The following is a 19,044-nucleotide window of genomic DNA, read 5'->3' as shown; positions in this document are numbered from 1 at the left end:
CCCGGTTCATGAGATCGAGCCCCGCATCTGCTTGGTATTCTCTCTCCTCTCTGTCTGCCCCTCCCTCCCACATGTGCTTGAGCTCTCCCCCCCTCCCCCAAAATAAGTGTATATACATTAAAAAAGATAAGTAAAATAGAACTTTACCTCATTAGCTAGGGCTAGTTGCTTACCCTAAGTTACAATTAATATGGAAAAAGCAACAAATTCGTAATTGTTTCTCTTTAATTGCTCATTTTCAGAGGAGAGAGTCAGTGCCCAGGTTACCTCCAATAGGTGTCTTTTTTTTTTTTTTTTTTTGACCATTATTATAAACTCTTAAGGTTTTTAAAAATAATATATTCAGTCCATTTCAATAACTTGCCTTCTTCGATGCTAATGTTAATCTATCTTTGGCCAGTAAGAGCCCCATCAAATTGGCTCCAGCGTCTTTTGATACAGCTCCTCTTGCCTTTGGTGGCTTCCTTTTTTGGCACAGCATGTCTGAAGCTCTTCTTGTACCTTCTTGTCCCAGTCCTGAATCAGCCATTTCTTTTAGTGAGGAATAGGACTCAGAGATAACTAGGAAATGTATGTGTGTGTATTCTTGAAAAGAAAGTGAATCGTCAGTTCATATAATGGTTCTAATCCAAATGTAGCCTTATAAGGTTTTTACCTCACTTTTGTACTTGATTCTTTTATCTTGGACTGAAAATTTTCGTTCCTAAAACATGAACTTGTTTTTGCTTTATCCAATGGTATATTTTTAAGCTGTTTCAAAATACTAACTATAGAAGTATTATAGTTACAAGAGAACTGAGTGAGATTTTAGACTTATTTGCAGTTTTCTTTGTCTTTGGAGTACATTCCCCCCAAGGATGTAAAGTTGAAATGCTGTGTTTTAAAGTCACTTGAAGTAATTCTGTTAACTGTGGTTATGTCACCAACTTGATAGTTAGATTCCTTCATTTATGCTTTGTCATCAATATGGGGGATTTTTTCTTTTAATCTTATGCATATTTTTAATATGTGAAATAATGACTTGATTCCAGAATGCAAGCTATGATGAGAGAAGACTCACCACCAGCCCTGTCTCCTCACCTTGTTCCTCCCTCCTCCATAGGCAGCCATGTGTGTCAGATCTTGATTTGTCCTTCCAGAGCTTCCTTTTGTGAAATGAGCACGCGCATGCACACACACACACACACACACACACACACACACACAACACACACATATATTTCTATTTCTCTCCCTTTCTTACACAAAGATGGTGTAGCTTATGAACTCTTACATGCCGTGGCTTTTCTTCCCCCACTTAATCATGTATCCCAGAAATTCCTCCATGTCTGTTTGCTTATGGTATGGAGATCTTTTTTTCCCCTAGCTGGATAGGACTCTATCGCTTGCTTATATCATAGTTAGTTCAGTAAATCCCCTTTTGATGGAATTTTTTGTTGTTTTCAAACTTTAGCTGTTAAAATAACGTGGAGTGAATAACCTGAGGCATGCATTTTGTACTTTGGCCCGAGTGTATCTCTGGGATAGATCTCTAGAAGGAGGGTTGAGTGGTTTTATCAACCCAGGAAGCTCACTAGAGACTCAGCGCCTTAGGTTTTTACTAGAGACTAGTCACGTAGGCAGCCTCTTTCTGACAGGTACCAAAATTACAGACTGAAAAGGAAAGCAGGCATTTGGCAAAAACCGTATCATTTGCACGGTTCAGGCACAGTGAACCACTCTTGTCTGTTAATGGTGGGACCCCCCTGAAAACCAGTTGCCAGATACCTTGCCAGCCTTGTGAGGAGCCTTTCAGAGGCTGACAGTCAGGCCTCTCTTGCACAGCCCCGTTTTCATTTTCATGTCTTCTGGAACTATGTGTTCATATATTTTGCCCGCTTTCCTATTAGGTTTGTGGTTTGTTCTTTTTATGTTAGAGATTTGGGCCTTTTGTGACATAAGTTGCAAATATTTTTTCCAGCTTGTCTTTTGGCTTTGCTAATGGTGTTTGTTTTGTTATTTGTGTTTTTGAGCAGTAGCTTTTCCCACTCCAAGGTTAGAAAGGAGCTCTCTCATCTCGAACTTACATTTTTCATTTTTTACATTTAGATCCTTCATCCATTTGCAGTTTATCCTGATACGGGATGTGAACTACGGATCCTGTTTTGTTTTCCAAATGACTATCCAGTTTATGTCAACGCTTTTGTTTTTTTTTTTAACCCATCTTTTCCTTATTCCTTGAAGAGCCACCCTTATCAGACATGTACTACATTTCTGTATACTTTGGGGTCTATTTCTAGACTTGCCATTTTGTTCCATGGGTCTGTTTGTCTATTTATGCATCAATACCACACTTGCACTTAAAAAGACTGTGTAACGTGTTCTAATACGTGGTAGGGCTAATCTCCCCAATCACATACCGTATTGCTTTTATTTTTAGAATATTCCTGGCATTTCTTGTTTATTTATTTTTTATATGAACTTAAACTTCCCTAGTTCTAGGGAAAAAAGCTTATGTTGATATTTCTATAGAGATTATATTAAGTTTGCAAATTCATATTGTGAGAAATGACATGTTTATCGTGTTAAGTCTTACTGTCCAATAATACTGTGTCTTTCACTCTGTTATGCCTGCTTTTGTATCTTTCAGCGTTATGTCCAAGCTTTGTTCATATGGGATTTGCACGTTTCTTGATTTGTTTGGTTATTTATTTATTTTTGTAAATCCCTCCATTCAATTTTGAGAAATGATCCTTAATGCTTACATGATAGATTTGACGTTGAAACCCGGCATGTGTTTATTGGTGACCAGTCGGGACAAGTAACCATCCTCAAACTGGAGCAAGACAACTGCACCCTGGTCACAACGTTCAGAGGACATACAGGTGGGATTGAAAGCAAAATCTCCATGTGCCTGCTCTCACAGTGACCTATCTATCACCTGCTGCGTGTTCTGGCCTTCAGATGCTGTGTTGTCAAAGTGACAAAGTATAGCATGCACACAGATACAAGGGATACGTTGAACTGATTCCACAATGGTTCAGTAAGATGTTATGTCCAAAATTTTCAACACCAGTGCAAACAAAGGAGGAACAAGTCTATTTCCAGAGTGTTGGTGAGTTGGTTCTATGTCACATCGCCCTGGAGAAAGCCAGTGTTGGCATATGCTGATGAGACATTGTTTTGAGACCATGTGGCAACTGCATAAACCTCAGGAAGGCCAAAAAGACAGCTGCCTCAGTCTGTCCTTGCCCTTCTTGGAGCGAGAAGATGGCGTGCAAGACAGACATGCCCGCTTCTAAGTCCAGTAAAATAAAAAATATGGTCATTGGGGCTAGCTAGGCTGCATAAAAAGGCACGGGTTCGGTTTTAACTTCCTTCTGGGCTCTTCTTGGTGTAAAACCCAAGACTCCCTTTATTATTTCGGATTTCTTTGTTGGGGAAGGGCTCAGGATCTGTTCAGGATCATTTAGGTCAGGTAATATAAAATATCCATGCTTAGCCTTTGAAAGACTTGAATAGATGATGACGATTAGTTTTTACTGGTATTTTTAATCTGCGATGTTGACCCTGGGAAATGAGTCACTGCCTGTTTTCGTGGCTCTTAATGGGCTTTTATGTCTCCCACAGATTACCAACCCATGATTTAGTACAGAACAGGGTTCTTATTGAGTTCAGATGGCATATAAGAACAGAAGTAGGTGAATGAAGATGTAAAATGGGATAGTACCTAGATCATAAGGAATTTCCTCAAGGGGAAAAAAAAGAATGCAGTAAAGAGGAAATTGAATCCAGGGGAAAAGAGTCATAAAAGATAATTATCTATGTTTTCTGGGAAGAAGAACACATAGAAGCATCTGCTGTGAATAGGACCCAGGTCTTTCCTGATTGTATTTCTCTTTTTAGCCACCTCCACCCTGGCTAAGCCTGGCCTGGTAGGGACCCAGAACTGTCCCACATCAGGAACCTTAAACTGCTATGTGTCACTGCTGACTTCAGTCTCCTAATCTTTCGCTTCTCTGAACCCTTCCTCCAGCTCCCCTTACTCTTGCCCTCGTGGCCAGTCGGTCCCTGCTGGCCAGTCGCTCTTGTCCTTGTTGGCCAGTGTCTGCGCCCCATCTTCTCTCCCTTGCCAGAGGGGTGTCAGCCACTAGGCGCCCAGCGTTCTCTGGTCAGGCGCCCTCGTTCTTCCCTGAAGAACACGTCTGCCATTCACACCCTCTCCAGCCCTCCTGTGCACTCAGCCCCTGGGGCTGCTGCAAGGTCACGCTCTGAGCCCGGGGCCTTCTTCCCCACTGCACATTCAGCATTCCAGTCCAGCTGCCAGAGTCGCCTCAGTCCCTGCACACGGTCCCTTGCAGGTCCTCAGGACTCCCCTCCACTCCTCCAGACCTTCACCACTCCCCACCCCACCCGAGTCCCCTCTCCCTCCCCAGACTCCGCCTTCAAAGAAAAATAGAGGTTAGCCAATAGAGGCTTTAAAACTGTTTTCTTGCCCACCCTGTGTTCCTCTCCAACAAACTTCTTCTGCCTCCTCCTTATCTCTTGCTCTCGGGGTCTCCACATCGAAAACCGTTCCCCGTGTCTCCCTTTTGACCAGCTCACCCTTCTCAATTTATTAACATGCTCAAATGCCTTGCCTTTCTGTTGGACAAACAAAACCCTCTCGACCCCGTATCCTGTTGTAGCAACGTCCGTCTTACTCTCTTAACAGCAGTGCTGCTTTTTCCTTTTTCTAAATTATGGTGAACTGTACCTCATCTAAAATTCACCATTTTAATCACTCTTAAGAATACAGCGCAGTGACGTTGAGGACATTCATATCACCACCATCCGTCCACACAACATGCCCTGTCTCGTAAAACTGAAACTCTGACCCCACCGAACGCGCACCCGTCATTGCCCCTCCCCCAGCCCCTGGCAGCCACCATCCCGCCCTCTGTCTCTGAGTTTGCCTGCTCTGGGTCCCTCGCAGAGGGGACTCGTACACTAGGCGCTGTTCGGTGACCGGCTTCTTTCACTCGGCGTCATGTCTTTCTGTTGTAGCAGACGGCGGGGCGTCTTAAAAGAATATCGTTTTCCAGCCGCTTCCAGTTCTTCACCTCTCATTTCCCTTCCATCCACCTGCAGTTTGGCTCCATCTCTCGCTCCTCTGACGCTCCTGTCCCCAAGGTGGCCGGTGACCTGCTGGCTGCTGAATCCAGGGGACGTGTTTTGGACCATGTCACCATGAACCTGTCGGCAGCGCTTTACATTGTGGCCCTTCTCCTTGCCTGTGGCCGCCCTCCTTGGGCTCCTGTGACGCGTTCGCACCCGGTTTTCTTCTGCTTCTCTGGCTTGTCTTTCTCCTCTCCTTCGTGATCTTTTTTGTGAGTTCTGCCCCGGACCCTGGTCTCTTTACACTCCGCGCTCTCCCTGGTTGATCTCAGCCACTACCCCCCGTCATAGACATAAAAGGTGCAGTCCTTTCCTCACATTTTTTACACAGTGAGGGACGTGGGCGCTAAACAGTGGTCACAGCGCTTGGTGGCGGGGGCAGGAGGAGGCGGGCACTGGGCACTTCAAAGAACACAGTGTGGCCATGTCACTCGGACAGCAGTGCGAGTCTGTCAGGAAGGCCTTCCCGGGGGAGGTGTTACCTGACCTAAGATCTTTGGGAAGGAGTAAGCGTTGAGTTCATGAAAAAGAAGGGAGAAGGACACTCTAGGCAGAGAAAACCAGCGAAGTCCAAGGCATGGAGATTTGCGAGAGCGTGCTGTCTTGGGAACTCTAGTAACTGCCGTTGGTGGGCACACCGACTAGCAGGCGGCAGGCAGCCAGAAAGGAAGCGAGCGTCCGTTCGGATCACCGAGGCACTAGCCTGACGGCAGTGAGAAACCATAAGAGAGTTTTAGGCAAGGACGTTAGCCTGGTCAGAAGTTAAAAGATTGTTCTGGCAGCAGAATGGTAGGAAACTGTCCCTCAGAATGTGGCAGGACTGACGGGAAAGCCAAGAGTGGGTGGGCCGAAGGTGAAGTTCAGGTGGTGAGCTCAGCGGGCCTGGTGACCACACTGGGTGGTTCCCAGACCTGGTTCAGGCCGAGGTGGCTTGCAGCCTGGCCCTTTGGTACTCAGCCCTTCACTGTACGGCTGATAACTGTGCTCTGAGTTCTCCGTGGCTGCCTCCAGGCCAGAAAGGGGGTAAGTAGCTGCTGCTTACTGGCGTGTGGGGAGCCGGATGTGGCCCGTGGGTTTCCTGTCTTCCGGGTTAGTTCTAGTACAGAATGTTACCTTGGCGTTATGCCTTATCTTTCTCAAAGAGTTTAGAGCATTCTCATATGACTTTACCATGAAATATCTTTGAGGACTGGATGTGGCCCAGGAAAGTTACTAACTAACATGAAGGCAAATGTTGCAGGTCACATATTCAACGTATTGTTATTATCCCTAGACAGTCGTCAGTCCACTCCGGCTACAGCACATCTCATTCATTTGTAGCCAGAGCAGGGATGTCTAAGAGATTCCATGATGATGCAAGCGTATTGTCGAGCTCTTCCAATGCAGTAAGCCCGTTCTGGGCCCTGGGAAGTCCCAAACTCAGCCAGACACAACTCTGGAAAAAAGGGTTTATATGGATTAGTTAATCTCTAATTCCCTCACCCCCAAAACAAAGACTTTAGGATTAACCCAGATACATTGAAGAATGATCTCAGGGGTCTTATCAGTCCAGATCCAAACTCAGAAGCAGACCGTCTTTGGTCTGTAATACAGAGTAATAGCCATTCACCCATCACTCTGTATTGTAGTACAGAAAGTCATATAAAAATGTGGGGTAGTGATGGAATTGGCCTAATAGTCATACCCGGAGGCCAGCATAGCATTTACTAATCCGCGGGGACCTAGGAAACTAGTTTTATGTTCCTTTGCTCCCTCTGCTGGTTTTATATCTGGAAGTAAGTGCCAAGTAACATAGTTCTTTGCTATTTATGCAGAAATTAGAATGTATTTCTACCAAAAAGTCATACACTGACTTGAACACAGAGGGGAAAAATGAGATTTTAACCACTGGAAATTCATAGTGTCAATAAATTCGGTTTTTTTTCTTTTCCTTCTAAGAATTATTTGGGTTAGTATGAACATATTGGAAATAGGAGGGGCCGAACATAAATTGTCAAAGCATACTACTTAACAAAAAATTAAATACATTGAATAAATTAAATAAATTTATTAACTGTTAGGGGAATTATTGAAAGTAACAGTGTAACTATAACCAAAATAATGAAAACATGGAGAGGCATGGTTCAGTGCCAACATGCAGGTTCAGATCGTTAAGTTGAAAACTTGATTTTCGTTTACAGTGAAGACTTCCACATCCAGCAGACACGGATTTTCATCGAGTCAGCCAAATTATTAGCTCTCTGCATGATGAGGGCTGGGGTATAGGGGTGAATCAGACAAATAATGCTTGCTTATTCAACCTCTAGTCATGGAATCCAGTCGTTAAAGCGATAAATTCAGGTAGTCCATCAGGATGTTATGAGTGCCGCAAGTACTGTGAGCCCCCAGTGCCACTCACAGCACTTGCATTGGGAGTAAATAACAAGAGGGACCCCCTATCCAGAGAGCTAAGGGGAGACTGCCGAGGAAGTCGTGTTTAAAGGATCCGTAAGGAGGGCGCCTGGGTAGCTCAGTCGCTAGGCATGACTCCGGATCAGGTCATGATCTCATGGTTCATGAGTTTGAGCCCCGCTTTGGATGAGCTCGAACCCCACTTTGGGTGAGCTCGAATCCCGCTTCAGGTGAGCTTGAGCCCCTCATCGGGTGAGCATGAGCCCCATAGTGGGGGAACAGGAGCCCTACCTTGGTTGAGCACGAGCCCTGCTTTGGGTGAAACACAAGCCCCGGGTGAGCCAGGTTCTCTCTCTCTCTCTCTCTCTCTCTCTCTCTCTCTTTCTCTTTCTCTGCCCCTTGCTCACTTGTCCCCCTCTCTCTCAAAAATAAAAAATGAATAAATAAAAATTTTTAAAAATGAATAAATGATACCACAAGGAGAAAGAGTTGTCATCCAGGTGGTGAGACCATTTTAGACTCCAGGTGTGTGAAGCGCATGCAAAGCCCAGAGTGGGAAAGTGTGAACAACGTATGGAGTCGCACGGGCGGTGTGGACAGTCAGGGGCGCAGAGTACAGGTTGAACGTGCAGGCGATATTAACAACTTTGGACAGTGTTCTCAGGCAGTGGGAAACCAGTGATGAAGCAAGCAGGGGGGTAGCATGGTTTCCATTTTAGCAAATCCCTGTGGCAGCAGTGGCGGTGGTTGGGTGGGGGTGAGAATGGATGTGCCAAAACCATTTGGAAGGAAGGCTAGGCTTGGAGTCCCACCTACCTGTTTGGACTGGGAGGTGGCGGAGGGTGTGGGAGAAGAGGAGGGATTCATGATTGTTTTAGGAGATTGGGAGTCCGCAGCACTTGGCATTTGGGGTGGGAGTGGCTCCCAGGTTTCCATCTGGAGCATTTGGGTGGAGAGTGATGCCATTTGCTGAAACAGGAGTGCTAGAGTTTAGAGCAGTTTGAGGAGAGAGCACCGTGCTTGGAGCTGAACATCTTCCTTCCATTTTTTTCCACTCTGGCTGAAGGGTGGTGGAGTATTCTGATGACAGGGACGCCCCAGGAGTGGTGGCAAGGGGACAGCTCGATGTCCTTTTGTGGATGTCAGGAGAAAAGCATAGTCTAAGAGGTAGAGCACGTTCAGCTTTACAGAAACATCCCTCACTTCAGCCCGAGTAACTGCAGAATGTAGTAAGTGAAAGGTCAGATATTTTATTCAAGAGGCCTTGCGGTTGGAGACTCAGGTGGCTCTTGTGTAGTTACAGGGAGGCTGTTCCCCTTCCTCAGCCTGCAGGGTAGGCTGGAACGTTCCGGGCGAGGTGCCATATCGCACTCATAAAGACAGATCTGGCAGTTTCCAGCCCTGACTTTGCAGCACTCCATGTAGTCTGTAGCTTTTGCAAGATCTGTTGTAAAAGTCTCTTAGAAATTAGCTGGGCTGTGCATTTTGGTAACACGTATTAAATTTCTAAAAATGCTGATACTCTTTGATCCAGTTTCATGTTTGGGAATCTCTTCTAACTCTGTAGAAACATGAACAAAGTTTTACAAATAAAAATTTTCAGCTTGGCAAAATTTAGAATAGTTAAAAGTTGAGAAAAATGTAATGGTAAGTGAAATAAGGCACATCCCTGTGTGGGTTATTATGCAACCATTAAAACCTATGTTTATGAGAAAATGTAATAGTATAGATAAATTTTATAATGACAAAAACCTTTATTTTTGAGAATAAATTCATTTATGATAGAAATTGCTCTGTCAGCCATATATTGTGAAGGTCACAGGCAGGGAGAAACACACCATGAAATGAGGGGGCAGAAAGATGGAGTCTGAAGCGAAGTCAGACGAAATGATGTCTGTCATTTCAAATATCATAAAGCCGGGAAACCCCGGGTTTCCCCACAATTGCTGTGGCCCCTGGCCCTCGCACTCCGACCTAGATATGGAAGGTGAGGAAGGTGCCCTGGGTGTGGACTGCGCACAGGTGCGTGCCTGCACTGTTCTGGAAGGCAGGCTCGCTCACAGCCGTTGCCTTTCTGTGCTGCCGGACGCATCTGGAGGAAGGACTGTTCGTCAGGAAGCTGTCTGCTGGGAAGACTGCTGGGAAGGAAGAGTCCAGTAGGTCAGCAGCTCTCCTCTCCACCCTTCTGTGCCCCCCTGTGACTTAGTGTGCTGCCTCCCCACCGACCCCTACCCCAAAGCCCTGTGGGGCCCCTCTGTAGTGATGGCTTACTTGTTTTGCTCATTGTCTCTCACTCTTCTCTGCCATCCGATTCAACCGGCTAGGTGCTTACACATTTATTAAGCACCTACTGTGTACCAGGCACTGCGCACTATGCTTGAATACAAAGATACAGAGCCTAAAATTTACCGTGGGGACAGATTTACAATCTGACAAGGTTCAATGCGGTGGGTGAGTATAGGGCTAGAAACCACATCCAGAGGTGGGGACCTCACATAGATGGAGAGCGCTGAGGAAGGCTTCCTGCAGAAGTCACCTGAGCTGCACCTTGAAGAGAGAGTTTACTTGGGTGATGAAAGGTCTGATGGGCACTCCAGGCAGAGGAGTAGCCACAGGTCCCATGAGAGAATGGTTTCACCAAACAGAGTGCGCATGCCCTTCTTCTCAGAATGAATCCCATCATCTTCTGCTGTGTTTGTGTTGGTCCAGTAGGGTCTGAGACTTCCTTGGTTTCATTATATCCTCAGAGCCTAGCGTGGTATCCGCCGTGTAGAAGATGCTCAGTAGATGCTGGTTGCATTGGTTTGAAATGAGTGCTGTGAGTGCACTGGTTTGAAATCGTGGTTTGCAATTTATAAGCCAACATCCACGAGACCCCATTGTTAGGACATGTACGTAGAGCTGGGAGGGACCTCAAAATTTGTTTTTCTCCCAGTCCCATCCTACTTCCCGTCTTGAAGATTTTTCTTCCATCTTTTCCACTCTTACTGAAGGGTGGTGTAATACTCTGAGCCCTAGGGGGTGATAAATATACCCTGACTTTGACTTTCTTGAACCTGGCGTTGATTTTTCTCTTCCTGACTCTGGGTTACCAGGAACTCCCCTTCCCGGCTCTGGCCCCTTACAGCCTGATGTAATGTGGAAAAAACTAGAGATTGGTCTTGTTTTTAAAACTTGAATTGATCTCCTGATGGCTGGGATAGTTTGGGAACAGGCTGATGACTGCCTCAAGGCTGACAAAACAGAGGACACTGTCACAGATGGTATAGATGGGGTCTCCTGCACTACAATCATAGCTGACACTTACTGAGCGCTCCCCATGTGCTAGGCACTATTCTGTATGTTGATGTGTATATTAACTCATTTAATCTCAACAAAATTATTGTCATCCCTGTTGTACAGATGAGGTTTCTGAGGCACAAAGACATTAAATAATTTGCCCAAAGTCACTTACCTATAGGAGTTGAGCCTAGGATCTGGTTCCAGAGCCTGTGCACTTACACTAACCACATCTAAACTTCCTATTGCTTCACCATAAACTATCCTCATCCCATAGTCACCAACAAAGAAGGCCTGCTTCTCATGGTGCGGTGCTTATAGATGTGGGTGTGTACTGGTAGGGAGTTGAGAGGGATCCATCACTTGGCACATGGTAAGGCTTTTTTAAGATTTTCCATGTTTATTCTGACAGGATGAACAGCCCACCCAATTAGGTCTTTAATTACGTCAAATAAGCCTTTCTAACTATTCTTTTTACTAGTGCCCACCATTATTTAAATCTGATATGATGCTTTAAAGAACCTACCCACTTAATATGTTGTCTTAGTCTATTCAGGCTGCCCTAACAGGCTATCATAGGCTGGGTGGGTTAGAAACAACAGATATTTGTTCTGGGAACTGGGAAGTCCAAGATCAAGGCTCTGGCTGATGGAATGTCTAGTGAGACCACTTCCTGGTTTATAGATGGCTGCTTTCTCACTATAAGCTCACGTGACAGGAGGGACTGAGGAGCTCTCTGGGATCACTTTCATAAGGGCACCAACCTCAGTCATGGGGGCTACACCCTTATGACTTAATCACCTCAGAATATCGAGGATTAGGTTACAACGTAAGAATCTGGGTGGGGGGGGGCACAAACAGACTAAGGAGAGGAAAAAATACATTAGTCATCTTTCCCTTTTCTGTCCCCAGTGGTTTAACCAGTCAAGTAAGACCATCTCCAGAGCGTCTCCTTGAGATGAGCATTCACTGACCTAAAAGATGTGAGGAGTAGAATAAAGGCTGTCCCACAGACAGCATTGGTCAACTAGGAAAAGAGATGCCACATGCCTGTTCCAGGTGCTAGGAACAAGGCAAAGAACATTCATGTACTTACTTCAATCATTTGCTCACTTGTCTGTGTTTATTGAGTGTCTTCCGTAAGCTGAACAGAATTCTAGATCCTAGAGACACTGTGGTAAACAAGCCAAACCCTGGCCCTCCAAGAGCTTATATTCTGTGGGGACAGTAGACAATAACTATGTGTTCTGAAGAAAAAAATAAAACCATAGAGAGGAGAGTGGTAAGAGTGGCCAAGGAAGGTCTCTGTAAAGAGGTGGCATCTGAACAGGGATCTTCGTGAAGTGAGGGCATGCCCCAGTGATAATCTGGAGGAAGAGAATCACAGGCAGAGGCAACATAGTGCAAAGAGCTAGAAGTGGGAATGAACCTAGCATGATGAAGGGGCATCCAGCGTGATTAGAGCAGAGGCGGTGGGGGGATGCGGGGGAAGCTTCACAGTAGGGGCAGGAGCTAGATCGCACAGGGTCTTGAAAGGCCATGGAGAGGAACTTTGCATTTTACTCTGAACGGGATGGGGAACCATTGGAGGGATTAGAGCAAGGGGTGTCATAATCTGCTTTGTGTTCTTCGGTGGTCGCTTCAGCTGCTGTGTGGAGAGCAGACTACAGAAACAGGAGTAGAAGCGAGGAACCTGCGTAGGAGGCCGTTCACACAGTCTTATAGTTTGGAGCTTTTTTATTTTAACTTTTCGTTTGGAAATAATTTCAGACTTTAAAGAAGCTGCAGAATAGTGCAGAGAGTTCTGTACATCCTTCACCCAGATTCCACGGACATTAACATCTTTGAAAACTACAGCACAGATACCAAAATCAGGAAGTTAACGTTGACAGAGTCCTGTTCCCTAATCTACAGACCTTACTCGCATCTCTCCAGTTATCCCACTAATTGCCTTTTCCTGGTTCACAGTCTGATCAGGACCACATGCTGCATTTCCTTATAATGTCTTTAGTTTCCTTGAACACAGCACAGTTCTGAGTCTTCCTTTTTCTGTCATGACCTTGGCATTTTTGCGGTCATTCTTGGCATTCTAGCCAGAATGTCCCTCCCTTGTAGAATGTCCCTCCATTTGATGTTTCCTTGTGGTTAAATTCAGGTTATGCGTTTTTTATGTGAATACCATGGAAGTGATGTTATGTCCTTCACAGTGGATCGTATCAAGAGGCACATGATGTTGATTTGTCCTGTTTCTGCTGATGTTAACTTTGATCATTTGGTTAAGGTAGTGCGTGCCAAGTTTCCCCACCGTAGTCACCCTTTGTAATTCATAAGTATTTTAGGAGGAAATATTTTGAAGCCGTGTAAATACTATTTCCCATCATGTGTCTGCCCAGTAATTTTACTATCCACTGATGACTCTTACCAGAAACAGTCATGACTGTGGTACTTGCTAGATTGTGCTTTTTCTAGTCCTTTTCTCTTCGACACTTTTTGGATGGAATTTTATGGTAAGGAAAAGCTTTCATTTCTCCCCCATTTATTTATTTATTTTTTAAATTGTTTATACCAGTATGGGCTCACGAGTTCTTAATTATTTCTGTGTGTGAGGATTCATTACCACCATTGATTTATTTTCTTGTTCACATTGTCCCAGATTTGACCAGTGGAACACTGGCTTCTTCACAGTGGTGTTTCTGACCTTTTGACCTGTCCCTTTGCTTTTTGATAACCACGTCTTGATATTTCTGACTCATGTTGTATACTACCTGCCTCAGCCCTAGAATTAACATTCATACAGCCTCGTTTCTTTCGTTGAAGAATAGATAGTATGAGGGGATACTTCTAGAAGCCAAACTCAGGGTGCCATGCGTGCTCACTGTTAATGGCAGGGTGGAGGGATCATTGCTTCTGGGCCCTCAATAGACAGAGCTAGAAAATGTGTGTGCACTCACACATCTGTAAGGATTTCTGTAACTTTTATGTGATGTCATATGGATACTTCCAATTCCATTCTAACACCAAAGAGTTTATTCTAACCTCCCCCCAGCTGTAACTCCTATTATGAGTGAGAAAGTCAACTCTCATTATCCTCGATGTATTTACTTGTTCAATCCTAAAGTACAGAATAGGTTCAGAATTGCTAACCTATAACTCATGTACAAACCTACTAACTAAAGTACTGTATTTGTGTACAAATCTTATATTTTGCCTTCGACTGTGTAGTCAAATTACTATTTTCCAAAGTTACTTTGGAAGTAACTCGCCCCCTCCCGCCTTTAGTGTGGTTATTGTATCATTCATTTGTAATACAGTTAGGTTCACTTGTTCCTGTTTATATTCTATTTGGGGTCCACACCCTGTCCTGCCAACACACTCCTTGTTAATTTTATTTACTTATTTTTGAGTATGTGAAACAATATGATTCCAAAACCCAGAACCAAACAAAAAGTACACTCAGGAAAGTGCCAGTCTGCTTCACCCCTTCTCCATGGCCGTGCCCAAGCACCTGCTGAAGTTAACACATCTCATTCATTTATTTCCCCTTTTTTCTTAGATGAAAGGTAGTGCAATATAGCTGTTCTTTGGCACGTTGCCTTTTACACTCTACAGTGTATCCTGGAAATCACTTTCTATCCACGTAGATGATCCTGTTCGTTCTTTCTCATAGCTGCGTAATACTGTGTGGATGTACCATAGTTAATTCACCCACTCTCTTATATGAGCATTCTCCTTGTGCATATGTATCTATGTATTACTTGGTGGGGATGGGGACAATATCTTCACGATAAACTCCTGAAAGTGAGAGTAAAAGCTAAGCACAGGTATGGCTTGTTGGATACGGCCTTCCCCATTGTACTGGTTTGCGTTCTCATCAGTGATATATGAGAGTGTCTTTTTCCCCCGAAGGCTTTCCAACAAAATATGTGTCATGCTTTTTAATTTTCTAGGAAAGAATTTTGATAGTGGCTCTTATGCAAGGATGGTAGTATTAGAGGTGGCGAGAAGTGCTTAGACTTTAGGTGTCTTTGGAAAAAAACAATTTAGAGTTTATAGTGGATTGCTTTGGAGGCTGATGGAATAGTTCCCCACCCGAGGTCTTCTCCAATTCTGGTGAAACATAAGGCATCAAGATTAACAGCCTAAGGTAGTAACTTCTTTTTATTCGCCTGATTTATGAAGCTTTTGATGACTCTCACCTTCCTCTTGGGCCAGCCTTATTACATATCCCAGTAAGTATATGGCATTATAATACCTAATGCTAGGCACCTGGGTAGCTCAGTTGGTTGAGCGTCTGACTCTTGATCTTAGCTCAGGTCTTGATCTCAGGGTTATTAGTTCAAGCCCCACATTGGGCTCCATGCTGGGTTTGAAGCCTACTTAAAAAAAAAAAAAAAAAAAAAGGCTCTAACAAATAATTTCTAACATTCCAGTGGCTTCGTGTAGCAGAAGTTTGTCACTCTTGTGACAACTCAGTGTGGTTGTTTTCGTTCATTCTGTTTTTGTTCATTCTGGTTCAGTCTGGTTTGGATTTACAGCTCTATTCCATGTGGTGATTCAGGGACTCTGGCTCCTTCTAGAATGTAGTTTCTCCATGCCCTGGGGTCTTGGAGTCCTCGAGGAGGAAGTACGAAGAGAAAGTGAAAAAGGGACTGCTCTGGTCTAGAAGGAATGCAGATTACTTTCTGGATTCAGTTGCTGAGAACTGGTCACATGCCCCCTAGATGCAAGAGGGCCCCGTAAATGCGGTCCCTGCAGGACAGCGGCTTTCCAGGGAGCACTCCATATATGGAAGGGGAAGTATGGATCTAGGTGGACGATTAGCTGACTCTGCCACAGGTATTTAACAAAGTAAGCCATTGGGTACCGTGTGGGAATAAATAACATGTTTTGCAGGATGGAATATCCTGAAATTACTGAAGCATGGTTAAATTTAAAAAGTACAGTGCAGCCCCCCCCCCCAAATCTGCGGGGGACAAGTTCCAAGACCCCGCAGTGGATCCCTGAAACTACAGATACCACTGAACCCTAGATATACCGTGTTTACATACACTGTAATGAAAGTTATGCGAACGTGGCCTGCCTCTGAAAACATCTTGTACTGTGCTTCCCCCTTCTTCCTGTGACGAGGTGAGATGATCAGATGCCTTTGCAGTGAGATCACGTGAGATGGATGGCATAGCGTTAGGCTACCGCTCACCATCTGAGGGTCCCGCAGAAGAACGATCATCTACTTCCGGACCACAGTTGTCCACGGGTACCTGAAACCCCAGGAAGTGAAACCATGGACAAGGAGGGACTGCTGTAAGCATGGAGTTCAACAGCAGGAAACCAAGAGGAGTTATATAAAAGGAGAAGCAATATTTAACTTTGAAGGGTCAGTAAGTCTGGTAGAGGAGTTCCAAGTAACAAGGATGGTGGATGAAAAAAAGATTCATGTGTTTTCATTCATCTGCTCCTTCATTCATTCAAGAGACAACCCCAGAGCCTGTCTGCTGCTGGCCCCGTGCTCCGAGCTGTTATGTGGCTGTGGGGGAGGAGATGGGAGTGTCGGGGGGGCCCCCTGCAGGTACACTGGTGGGTTGGGGTGTTTACTCCTTCGTGGGCAGGAATAGGTACCAGCAGAATGTTACACAGGTATAGGGAGAAGCTATTAAGCATAAGCCAGAATAGTGGGATTTTTTTTTTCCCTTTTGATCTTGGGGAGAAAAAAACAACAGCAACCTTCTGAGAATGTTATGTGAAAGAAACTTTCCTAAAAGCTTTTAAAGTGCAGCACTTTGTTAGAACAAATTGATAATCTAAATAAGAAAAAGGCAGATTTTAAGAAACAAGATGGTATTTTCTGTTCTTTTCAGAATATAATATTTTCCAATAATGTAAAAAAATGAGTATTTCTCACATTCTTAAGTGTTAGTAGGCTTTGTGCCCATATTATGTGGAAAAAGTTAATATTGTTCTCATCATGCAGGAGTTTGATTTATAAGGGGACTGCCAGAGAAAGATCTGTCATAGTATTTCATTGCCGCACCGGTAGAGTAATGCTAATAATCAGCGTGTGTGTACCTCACACTACAGTTTACTGAGGGGTCCTATGTAACGGATCCAACCTCATCATCACCACAACCTATGAAGTAGGTAATGGCCAGGTTGATATTATCATTAGTTGCATGCAGATGTTCGGACGTAACCCCATTATCCCCATTTACAGTCGAGGAAATTGACCCTTAGGGATGTACATGATGTGCCCCAAATCTGTAAATTTAAATTCCCAAAGAGAGGAAATAAATTTTAAATTCCGATGTTGTAGTCTAATTATATCTGTGCTGAAGAATGAAGAATCTGGGGCTCCGGGGTGGCTCAGTCGGTTGGGCGTCCGACTTTGGCTCGGGTCAGGTTCTCACGGTTTGTGGTTCGAGCCCCGCGTCAGGCTCTGTGCCGACAGCTCAGAGCCTGGAGCCTGCTTCCGATTCTGTGTCTCCCTCTCTCTCTCTGCCCCTCCCCTGCTCACGTTCTGTCTCGCTCTCTCTCTTGAAAATAAATATTAAAAAAAATTTTTTAAAAAGAGTAAAGAATCCAACTAAGCTATTGAAAACTCCATTTACTTCTCATCTGTTATTGTCAGGGTGGGAGGTAGACAGAAGTTAAGGAAATATGGTTAATACTTCCAAGTAGTGTGATATTTTCCATTCTTCGAATTACGTTTATTGTCTGTCAATTAATTGCCTTTTTCATTTCCTTTGGTTTTTATATAATTGATTTTATGGTATATTAAGTTTTGGGGAAAAATGCTGAAAGGGCAGGACTTTTATTCTGGGAGTCCGTTTTTTTCTCTTCGGGGACTTACTTGTGTGTTCTCTAAGCAGAAGAACTACGCTAGATCCTAACGCCTTTGCATTCACATTTATTGGTGAATGCTGTTGTTGCCGGGTGACGAATGTCCCGCTGTGTCTGTTCTCTCAGGTGGGGTGACTGCTCTCTGTTGGGACCCCGTCCAGCGAGTGTTGTTCTCCGGCAGCTCCGATCACTCCGTTATCATGTGGGACATCGGCGGGAGGAAAGGAACAGCCATCGAGCTCCAAGGACACAAGTAAGGCTGCTGGTGCTTTTACTAAAAACTCTGAGAAAAGATTCCCTTCTGAAAGCCTAGAACAAAGGCGTGTGCTTCAGTCTCTGTGGCAGGATCTTCGCATGGGAAGGAACCCAGCAGGCACTCAACTAATGGCCACTTTGAATTGTATGTGTAAATCATCTAAGTATGTTTATTTATTTACATGTCACCTTGTTTAATTCCATAGAGGACTTGACAGTGCCTACAAAAACAGTGAAATAAAATAATGGCAGCAAACAAATAAAAGGTAAAAGTGAGAACCAGGGAGACCTAAGAGTAAAAATTAGAGAGAGAGAGAGGAAAAAAAGCTTAAAAATAGAAGCCATGGAGGCCTACAGAATTTCTGTAATTGAGTTCAGATGTGGTGCCAGGACTCCCGGCAGCTTGAGGAAGAGGGGAGAGATAATATTCTTACACAATAGATTTTGTACTTCACCACATATTTATTGAAGACTCGCTTTGATTCCTATCAGGCCCTCTTCTTCCTTGAGGAACGATTTCACGGGCCGAGAGGAAAAGCAAAGGCAGCTTTGCGTTTCCTTGGAGCAGACTCTTTGCCGTGTGCTGAGAGTCACTAAGGAATTTTTTTTGATGCAGATTCCTGGCCCCTGTCTTTGGAGATTCCGGTCACCAATGTGGAGCTGAGGCACCTCTGTTGTTCGCAGCCTCCCAGGCAGCTCTCCTGGTGGCCGTCAGACCACACTCTGATGGCTGCCACAGGCCCCGGGGGCACATACTGGCCGTGTGCGGAAAAGAACCGTAGATTTGCTTCAAAGCTCTAAGCTCGTCTGAATTGTTTTTAACTTGGAAAGTTTCCACAGTGATGTTAGCAGCAACTCTAGACATCCGTAAACAAATGTTAGTGGGGCTCCCAGGAACTGACTGGTGTTAGCCAACATTAGCTCTTTTTGTAAATCTGCCCGGAAGCACTCGTTTTAAAATGTTCCCCTAAGTAGTTAAATTTTGCAGTTGGGATTATTACTGATTGAATTTTAGAAGGCCCCTGCACAAGTCATTATTTCAGTGTTAGAATTTAGTCTTAGAGAGCTACTTATTAGGCCTCCTTTCCCACATTTGAGAACAGACCCATCGTCTGGGGCCATGTCTGGCTTGTGGGGCCACTCGGACCT

General features: G+C 44.5%; 1 protein-coding gene across 7 annotated transcripts in view; it reads left to right on the top strand.

The window, feature by feature from the left end:
- Window positions 1-19,044, top strand: part of WDFY2 (WD repeat and FYVE domain containing 2) — a 179,029-nt gene that overhangs the window by 137,642 nt on the left and 22,343 nt on the right. For all 7 annotated transcript variants that reach the window (XM_042963255.1, XM_042963067.1, XM_042963131.1 and 4 more), the window contains 2 exons: window positions 2,752-2,864; window positions 17,767-17,893. In XM_042963255.1, the coding sequence (XP_042819189.1) occupies window positions 2,752-2,864; window positions 17,767-17,893 (240 nt within the window). The remainder of the gene's footprint in view (window positions 1-2,751; window positions 2,865-17,766; window positions 17,894-19,044) is intronic.

The sequence above is a fragment of the Panthera tigris genome, chromosome A1 (assembly GCF_018350195.1).
Source record: "Panthera tigris isolate Pti1 chromosome A1, P.tigris_Pti1_mat1.1, whole genome shotgun sequence".
Lineage (NCBI taxonomy): Eukaryota > Metazoa > Chordata > Mammalia > Carnivora > Felidae > Panthera > Panthera tigris.
The sequence above is the reverse complement of the archived record's forward strand: the minus strand, read 5'-3'. Positions and strand labels throughout refer to the sequence as shown.